This window comes from Salarias fasciatus, chromosome 13 (genome assembly GCF_902148845.1).
Source record: "Salarias fasciatus chromosome 13, fSalaFa1.1, whole genome shotgun sequence".
NCBI classification, from domain to species: domain Eukaryota; kingdom Metazoa; phylum Chordata; class Actinopteri; order Blenniiformes; family Blenniidae; genus Salarias; species Salarias fasciatus.
This window is the reverse complement of record NC_043757.1, coordinates 27674142-27683685: the sequence shown is the minus strand read 5'-3', so window position 1 is coordinate 27683685 and position 9544 is coordinate 27674142. Positions and strand designations below refer to the sequence as shown.

At 48.9% G+C, this 9544-nt stretch overlaps 1 protein-coding gene across 8 annotated transcripts in view; it reads right to left on the bottom strand.

The window, feature by feature from the left end:
* The window catches only part of piezo1 (piezo type mechanosensitive ion channel component 1 (Er blood group)), a 41602-nt gene that overhangs the window by 14493 nt on the left and 17565 nt on the right, over nt 1-9544 (bottom strand). For 5 of the 8 annotated variants that reach the window (XM_030107066.1, XM_030107071.1, XM_030107068.1 and 2 more), the window contains exons 6-15: nt 8041-8254; nt 5380-5551; nt 5033-5134; nt 4838-4904; nt 4323-4426; nt 2087-2166; nt 1584-1764; nt 1237-1342; nt 982-1163; nt 764-912 (exon numbers count right to left, since the gene is read on the bottom strand). In XM_030107066.1, coding sequence (XP_029962926.1) covers nt 764-912; nt 982-1163; nt 1237-1342; nt 1584-1764; nt 2087-2166; nt 4323-4426; nt 4838-4904; nt 5033-5134; nt 5380-5551; nt 8041-8254 — 1357 coding nt within the window. The remainder of the gene's footprint in view (nt 1-763; nt 913-981; nt 1164-1236; nt 1343-1583; nt 1765-2086; nt 2167-4322; nt 4427-4837; nt 4905-5032; nt 5135-5379; nt 5552-8040; nt 8255-9544) is intronic. The other 3 variants (XM_030107069.1, XM_030107070.1, XM_030107073.1) reach the window with 3 other exon arrangements.

The following is a 9544-nucleotide window of genomic DNA, read 5'->3' as shown; positions in this document are numbered from 1 at the left end:
CTGTGCTGAGTGTGTGACTGAGACAGACGGTCAGAGTGCTGCCCGATCTAAAGCCCTGGGTTAACTGGGACCTGCCCTGCTCAGAGCCACTCAGCTTCAGATCCAGGACCAGCAGGCCTACAGGAGGACACGAAGCCACCTGAGGAGGGCATCAGAGAGGACAGCAGGTCCAGCGGCGCCTTGAGGACACTTCAGCAGCAACAACAGTCCAAGATTCAGCCCCCTCCTGTACTCCCTCGTCCCCAGCCACTCCACCAACACCATCGTCAAGTTCACCGACAACACCACCGTCGTAGGACTCGTCGTAGGACTCGTCGTAGGACTCGTCGCAGACGACGACGAGACGGCCTACATGGAGGAGATCCAGCTTCTGCAACCATGGTGTCACAGTAACAATCTGGACCTGAACAGCAGCAAAACCAAGGAACTGATTGTGGATTTCAGGAGAACCAAACGCCCGGAGCACCCGGCCCTCCGCATCAATGGAGAGGAAGCTTCAGATTCAGCTGGGCTGTTCACACCTCCTGCCAGGAGGGGGCAGCACAGCACAGACTGGACTTCCTCAGGAAGCTGAAGCAGACTCACCTGCCACAGTACATACCTGTTGCCTAAGAAGCATTGATAGTGACAATAAGGATCTATCTATCTATCTGTCTATCTATCTATCTATCTATCTATCTATCTATCTATCTATCTATCTATCTATCTATCTATCTATCTATCTATCTGTCTATCTGTCTATCAGACGTGTGAGGAGACTCACTGGTCCTCCGTGAAGCCGGTGAAGTTCCTCCAGTACCCAGGGAAGTCCTCGAACTGGAAGGTGTAGATGGAGATGAGCACCAGCATGGTGTAGGCCACCACCAGCCACCAGAAGAGCTTCAGCAGACGCCTCCACAGCGAGTAGTAGACCTGCGGAGGGGGGCGGGGTCAGAGAGGAGCTCCGGCAGGGCGGGGGGGCCGGGGGGGGCGGGGTCTCACCTGGTACAGACACAGGCACAGCAGGAACAGCAGCATGTAGACGATCTTGTAGGCCACCAGCTTCCCGGCGAAGGACACCATGATGAACATCCCTCCGCACACGTAGATCCAGTACTTGGCATAGCAGCTCATCACCATCCCGCCCAGCACCTTCAGCACCGAGTCGCTGGGGGGGGCTTCATCTGGGGGGGGGGGGGACGGTCACTGGTCTGTGTCGTGTGTGTGTGTGTGTGTGTGTGTGTGTGTGGTCCAGACCTCCAGTAGTGACTTCCTGCAGCGGTGCGGTGGTTTTCCTCTTCCTGCTGAAGTTTTCCTTCACCGACTGACGCAGCAGCAGCCAGAAGGTCAGAGTGAAGAGAAGCTGAGCGGAAACCGAGGAAACAGGCTGCTGGTCAGCATTAACAGGTCACTCAGCCTTAACAGGTCACTCAGCATTAACAGATCACTCAGCATTAACACGTCTCTCATCCTTCTCTGATTTGGGATTTCAACCTTTCAATGAAGTCAAAGAGTGGCTTTGTGCCCAGACACTCTGGGGTGATGTCTACAGGCTGTCACTGCTAGAATGAAGGAATCAGTGCTCCTCGAGGAGCCGGTCTCACCAGGGCCCCCAGGCGCAGGCAGGGGTACTGGGCCCGGTCCAGGCCCAGCTGCTTCAGGCTCATGGTGCCCACCGTGGTGGGCAGCTCGGCCTGCAGCTCCATGGCCCAGACGTACTGCAGGCAGCAGAGGACCAGGCCGTACAGCAGGATGAAGGGGGAGCACAGCGTGGCGGCGTGGCGTCTGGAGCGCGCACACACACACACACACACACACACACACACACACACACACACACACACACACACACACACACACACACACACACACACACACACACACACACACACACACACACACACACTTTAGCAAAGTCTCACAGCACTTCAGGAAAAAACAGGGTCCGAGTTACTCCTCGTTGTCTTCTAGAAACCAGACGGACAGCTGAGTGTTGGGGAAACCCTGGACGCTCTCGGGAGCAGGTGGTGGTCTCAGAGGAAGTGGACTGGATGAATGGATCGTCTGTAACAATAAGTGTGAGCAGCTCCTCGGTGTCAAACAGTACCTGGAGCGCAGGATCCAGATGAGACAGGCCCAGAGCAGCAGCACAAAGGTCAGCCAGCTGTGGTAGGTGATGCTCCACACCTGGAGTCAGGAGGGGGGCACAGCACAGACAGCTGGATCAACAGTCAGACCAACAACAAGATTAACAGCTGGATCGACAGCCAGATCAACAATAAGATCAACAGCCAGACCAACAACAAGACCTACAGCCAGATCGACAGTTGGATCAAAATCCAGATCTACAGCTAGAGCAACAGGTAGATCAGCCAGATCCACAACTGGAGCAACAACCAGACCAACAACAAGATCAACAGCTGGATCAACAAAAGATCAACAGCCAGAACAACAACTAGATCAACAGCCGCATCAAAAACCAGATCTACAGCCAGAACAACAGGCAGATCAGCCAGATCAACCAGATCAACAGTCAGATACAAAAAAAGATTAAAAAAAAAACCCAACAAAAAAACCCAGATCAACAGGCAGATCAGCCAGTTCAACAACTAGAACAACAACCAGAACAACAACACGATACACAGCCAGGACAACAAGCTCAACAGTCAGAACAGCAGGTAAATCAGCCAGATCAACAACCACATCAATAGCCAGATCAACCAGAACAGCCAGATCAACAGTCAGAACAACAACCAGATCAACAGTCAGAACAACAGTCAGAACAACAGTCAGAACAACAGTCAGAGGGGTGTTGCACAAAACCAGGATAAATCCATCCAGGACAAATGAGCAGGCGCGGCTTGAATAAGCCTCGTCAGCGATTTCTCTAATTAATCGGTTGCACGGTTGCAGAACCAGGATGAAAAGACGCGGCTAGTCCAGCCCGGTGTGGATCATCAGGATCAGTTCACAGCGTTATTACGAAGACCAGGAGATCGATCCCAGAATCACTGATTGAAAATGGAACAAGGACACAAGACCAGCAGGCAGCGCTCCTTCAACTATAAGAAGTAAAACATAGAATCCACAAGAAAGGAACAGGACTGTTGTAAAGCAGGAGGGACACAGCCTGGCAGGTAATAAGACCGGCTCAACATGTCCCATTAACACCCTGTCCTCCACAGACCCTGTCCTCCACAGACCCTGTCCTCAGTACAGGTCCAGGATGGAGTGAGGACTTTTCAAGTCCTGGTGTTTTCTTTAATGTGGCCCAGAGGAGTGCACGGTACTCGGGTTATGTGATGTAGAATTAAGATCAAAGAAAATTTCAGCTCTGTGTCGTGTTCTCTATGGAATCAGCTGTTCTCCTGCTGTGTTCTGTTCCATCCCTCATCATGAAGAACAAACCTGTCTGGCCAGAACAGAACCTGCAGCAGGTGAAAACCAGACATAGAAATACTCTGCAGTCTGGTCAGTTACTGAAGTGTCGCCCAAAGAGCAATTATCAAACGAAGTGATGAATCTGTTTCTTCTGAGAATGAATTTCTGTCTGATTTTAGCCTTTAAAAGAGTGGAGTCAGAATGATGTGGGACCGTTCACTCCTAAAGCTGGAGTCCTGAAATAGGAGGATTTTCCTATTTTCAGGAGCCAGTTCAGACAAAACGATGCTGTCTGTTATACACCTAGTCCATTTCAGTGGTGCGGTCTGTTCATTTTTCCTTTGTTTCTCCTCTTTCTCATTCTGTAGCTTTAGGGTTGTTTTTTACTTTTTACATCAGTTTGGTTTAGTACCAATTTCAGTAAGGTCTGCTTTTTTTCCATTTTCTTTATAATAATTTGAAACCTTTTATTGTAGGACTTGTGTTAATAAAGAAAGGATTCTTAAATGTTATAATTTCTTAAAAGTTATTTTTGACTTCATATAATCTGTGTAAATAAATAATACTACGGTCAACCAGCAAATGCGATGACTATAGTTGTAAGACGTGGGTGACAGGATGATTAAATACTGTAATGTGTAGAAAAAGCATGGCAATGCTGTAAACCACGCTCATTCCTCACATTACTGACAGCAGAGCCAGCGCCTGGGGGTTAGCCTGGTCTGGAGCAGCGAGCTGCAGAGAGTCAGTCACCATGGTAACTCGTCCGACTTGAGGCTAACTTCATCCAGGATAACCACAGTTTTTCGGCTTAATCCCTTATCCTGGTTTTGTGCAATACCCCCCAGATCAAGCAGATAAACAACCAGATCAACAACAGGCGGACAGTAGAGCAGTGGTTGTGACGCCGGCCTCCGGCCTCCGCCTCTCGTCATGCGACTGTAATTGCGGGCGTTGGTTACCATCATGGCGATGAGGGCGCAGACGTAGCTCTGCTGCATCACCACCTTCCCCAGCAGGTAGAAGGGGCTCTCGGTGGGACCGGTCCGGGGCGCCGCGCTCGCTCCTGCAACCAGACAACCACGTCAGCGTCCGGCTGACGCTCACCGTCCAAACCACTGACACCCACTGCAGCTCTCATCTCATACAGTTCATGCTCTCATCTGAATCTTCTGGAGATGAAACACCAAAAATAAGCTCTTGTGTGTTTTGTGTCGTCCCTCATGAAAAGAGGTGTGATTGTTTCCTCTGAGGAGATCAGGTTCGTCTGCAGGAAATCTGAACTGAGACGAAGCAGTTCAGTGTTTCTCAGCAGCTCCTTGATGTTGTTACAGCGTTACTACAGCGTTATTACAGCTTTATTGCCGTGTTATTACAGCATTACGTGTCATAACAGTATTATTACACAAGAACTGCAGTTCACACACAAGTCAAGCAGCACATGAGTGCATAGTGTTGAAATGTGAGGTTGGTGTACCCAGATCAGGCCGACTGTGTGCAGACTCGGGTCCTCCACCGTCTGAAGCCACTGAGAGGAGCATGAGCTGAAACAACACACAGCACACACACTGTTACACACAACAACACACACACTGTTTTAACTGAACAGCCAGAGCAGGCTCTGACTGACCAGCAGGACCAGGCCCTGGCTGAAGACCTGCTGAGGGTGTACCTGGGTGTCGTCCTCGCAGGCGTCCTGTCTCTCCTGGCTCCAGGCCCTCAGCTCCAGCAGCTCCTCCTTGGACTCCTGTCTCGTCTCCTGCTGCTGCTGCTTCTGGGGACAAAACACACCAAACTGTCCTGTTTCACCGTGGTGACGGAGGGGAACTGCTACAGGAGGGTCACCGTCTCATGTCTATTTATTCTGAACGCATAAAAAAACAAACAAGACATTCAAATGAATAAAGCAAAGAGCAAAATGACACCAATCTATGTTTCACATGCAGCACAAGCAGAAGTAGGGAGAGGTCAGAAGGTGTTGACCCCCCAGCGTGCACGTGGAGGTAACGTGCATCGCACCTGGCTTACAGTTCCATGATATCCAGTTTTGAGAACAGTCACGATGGTGATGTAGAGGAGGAAGAGGATTCCCGGGTTCACGTAAACCGGCCAGTCGTGATCGGCGTTGAGGGTGAGTTCAAAGGGCAGGGAGCAGTTTCCTGGTACGATGATGTCCTTCAGACCAAACAGTCTGCAGAGAGGGAGAAGACAGGGACCACGACATATAAGACATGTTAACATCACGTGACCCACATCACATGACCTACATCACATGACCTACATCACATGACCCACTACATCACATGACCCACATCACATGACCTACATCACATGACCTACTAAATCACATGACCTACATCACATGACCTACTAAATCACATGACCTACATCACATGACCTACATCACATGACTCACATCACATGACCTACATCACATGACTCACATCACATGACCTACATCACATGACCTACTAAATCACATGACCCACATCACATGACCTACATCACATGACTCACATCACATGACCTACATCACATGACCCACTACATCACATGACCCACATCACATGACCTACATCACATGACCTACTAAATCACATGACCTACATCACATGACTCACATCACATGACCTACATCACATGACCTACTAAATCACATGACCTACATCACATGACCTACATCACATGACTCACATCACATGACCTACATCACATGACTCACATCTCATGACCTACTAAATCACATGACTCACATCACATGACCTACATCACATGACTCACATCACATGACCTACATCACATGACCTACATCACATGACCCACATCACATAAGCTACATCACATGACTCACATCACATGACCTACATCACATGACCCACATCACATGACCTACATCACATGACCTACTAAATCACATGACCTACATCACATGACTCACATCACATGACCTACATCACATGACCTACTAAATCACATGACCTACATCACATGACTCACATCACATGACCTACATCACATGACCTACTAAATCACATGACCTACATCACATGACCTACATCACATGACTCACATCACATGACCTACATCACATGACTCACATCTCATGACCTACTAAATCACATGACTCACATCACATGACCTACATCACATGACTCACATCACATGACCTACATCACATGACCTACATCACATGACCCACATCACATAAGCTACATCACGTGACCCACATCACATGACCTACATCACATGACTCACATCACATGACCTACTAAATCACATGACTAACATCACATGACCCACATCACATGACCTACGTCACATGACCTACATCACATGACACACATCACATGACCTACTAAATCGCATGACTCACATCACATGACTTACATCACCTGACCCACTAGACCGCATGACCTTCATCACATGACCCACATCACCTGACCTACTACATCACATGACCCACATCACATGACTCACATCACATGACCTACATCACATGACCTACATCACATGACCTCAATCAGTGGTTCCCAACCTGGGATCCGGGCCACCCCCTGGCAGTTCCTGGACCACATGACTTACATCACAAGTCCTAGATCACATCAAACTGTTAACTGATCGCTCATTTTGTCTGAAATTTGGAGCGAACAGGAAGGACATATAATCTTTAATAACCTTGTCATCTTAGATGTTCCCCATCTGAATATACTGTGGTTGTATCCATCTATAACTAGAATGTAGCAGCTTTTTTTTTTTTTTTGCATTTATCCCTATTCCTATTGATTTTCTCTTTTCCTCTCCGGCCTCTGTTCAGACCGTCTCTTCCATTCTCCCAGCAGAAACTCTGAGCAGCAGCTGATAACTTGGGGATCAGAGTAGTGAGGCTCTGCTTCATGCCTGGTTTCAGCTCCTTTCTCCTCATACATTCCTCCTCTGGCTCCAAAAACAAGCTCCTGAAATCCTTCTACAAAGTTTATCACAGGCTGGGACTGATTCCAGATTCGTTTCTGACTGACTGTATCTGATTCTTCTATTTTTAGATCCCTTTCACAATATTCTTTAAACACAATCTCAGTTTTTCATATAAAGTTCTCAGTTTTCTTTATCTTTACATTCAGTTCCATCCATTAATATGCTCCTCACTGCTGTTCTCTTAACCTTTGACCTGGTAAATGCACCCTGGGCCCGTCCCACTGGGACTGTACCCACATTAGTTTTATTTCCTGACTTCTTGAAACAGAAACAACCTGCAGAGACAATCTGCTCCAACCTGTTGAAGGGTGACAGCAGAGAACAGGAAGTGGAACATGCTGATTCATTCCACACATTCCAGAGCTCCAATCACACCTTCCTCACACTCCTCTGCTCCGCCTCGCACTCACTCCTTACTTTGAACCTCCGTTTGGCTTTTAATTGGACGCATCCTCTCAAAATTTAGATGCTCCACATTCCAGTCAAGTTACTGAAGGCTCAGAGGGAGGAACACGACCTCTGACCTCTCTGGTGAGGAAGATCATCTGTCTCTACTGCACTGTATAGGAGGCATCATAGTGGGAGTGAAGAGCGACCTACCGAAGAGCAATCAATGCTGCCTAAAACCGGTCTGTGGAGTGAAAGAGGTCTGGAGCTCTGGTCAGCTGACCGGCCTGTACCATCGCCAGCCGGGGGGGGGGGTCTTACCTGGCCCACAGACTGTGAGGGGGGAACAGGGCCTGGGCCAGCAGACTCTGGTACAGGTACAGACACACCATGTGGCCGGCGGTGAAGAAGCCCACCATCACACACAGCGCGTTGAAGCCCAGGTGGCTGATGGGAAAATGGCACGCCCACCATGTGCACACGCCGATGAAGAGCAGGAAGTAGATTGCAGAGAAGGCTGAGGGGAGTGTGATGCCTGGAAGGAAACACACTCTTCAATACACACACCCAGTAACCCTGGAACATTCTGGATGATCTTGACTCGGCACACAGAAAAATCCAGCCACTGAATTTCCTTCTTCTTTAATGAAACGCATAAAGAAGAACGGTAAATGTTGAGGTAAACAGCTGAAAGGTTCCTCCTCTGTTCCTAAACCTTTCGGGTCATGAAGTCCAGCTACCTGGCTCTGCAGGTGGTCCAGGTCCAGCTCCTCCCTGGAAACATGAGAACTCTCATCTCTGTGTTCTGTTTGGACTCAACAGGTAAGCTGCAGTCTGTAGTCTCCGCCTCGTCCGGACCTCTATGAACACTGAATGAAGTCAGTGGAATGTTGTGTTGCTTTAGATGCACTAAGAGGTGACCTGATTCTTTTCAGTGGATCAGTCCCATAATGCTTTGCACTGTTTGTGACATGTGGACAGAATCCCACGTTTGTCTGTGAAGCTCCAAAGAAACTTCTCTTGGCTCAGAACTGAATCAGGGAGAGACGAGCGCTGCAGGCTTTGAGTTGCTCAGGGGTACCTTGGAGTTCTTCCTGGTTTCCAGGAACTTCAGAGTGTCTGAAGTGACGTTGTTTTCAGGTTTCAGCGTGAATCTGAGCCAGTCTGTCTTGATAGAGTCAGGTAAGAGCTCTCTGTCACTCTGGGTACTGAGGGATGCTTTATTGCTCCGGTTTCCCGGCTCTGTGAGCTCTGCCAACACTTTTTCCACGGCCTGCATCAGGTCAGTGACTTTCCTTGGCTGGTTTCGCCTCACAGGAGCAGTTTGTCCTGTTCTTCCAGGATTTCTATGGAGATGGTTGATTTATTTCCATATCTGTTCCCCATCACTCTGAATACCTCTGCAGATGTTCCGCAGGTTGACAGTCGTGTCAAACACTAGGCTGCTCAAGCGGCGTGAAAGAGCCACATAAGTGAAATCCGTGTTTTTAACTAACGTCTGAAAATGGGGCGAAGCTAACGGAGCGTGTGAAGCTAACTTTTTCCAAGCATCCTGCCAAACTGTGAGCATGGCGAGCTGGACATTCGCTTTAATCCCGACTGAGTGGCAGGACAGCGGACTCCCTCCTCAGGTCACTGACTGGGATCAGTTGTGTGAATTTGTGTGGCGGTTGCAGTGATCTGGAGATAAAAACGGATTAATCCAACCGGTACAAACGGTCATTGCACCTCCAGCAGACTATCTGCTCTGACATTCCCACTTCCTCTGAGCTCGAAATTGAAGGCAGCAGCCACAGACAGCACCCCTCAGCTTCCTGACAGCCAC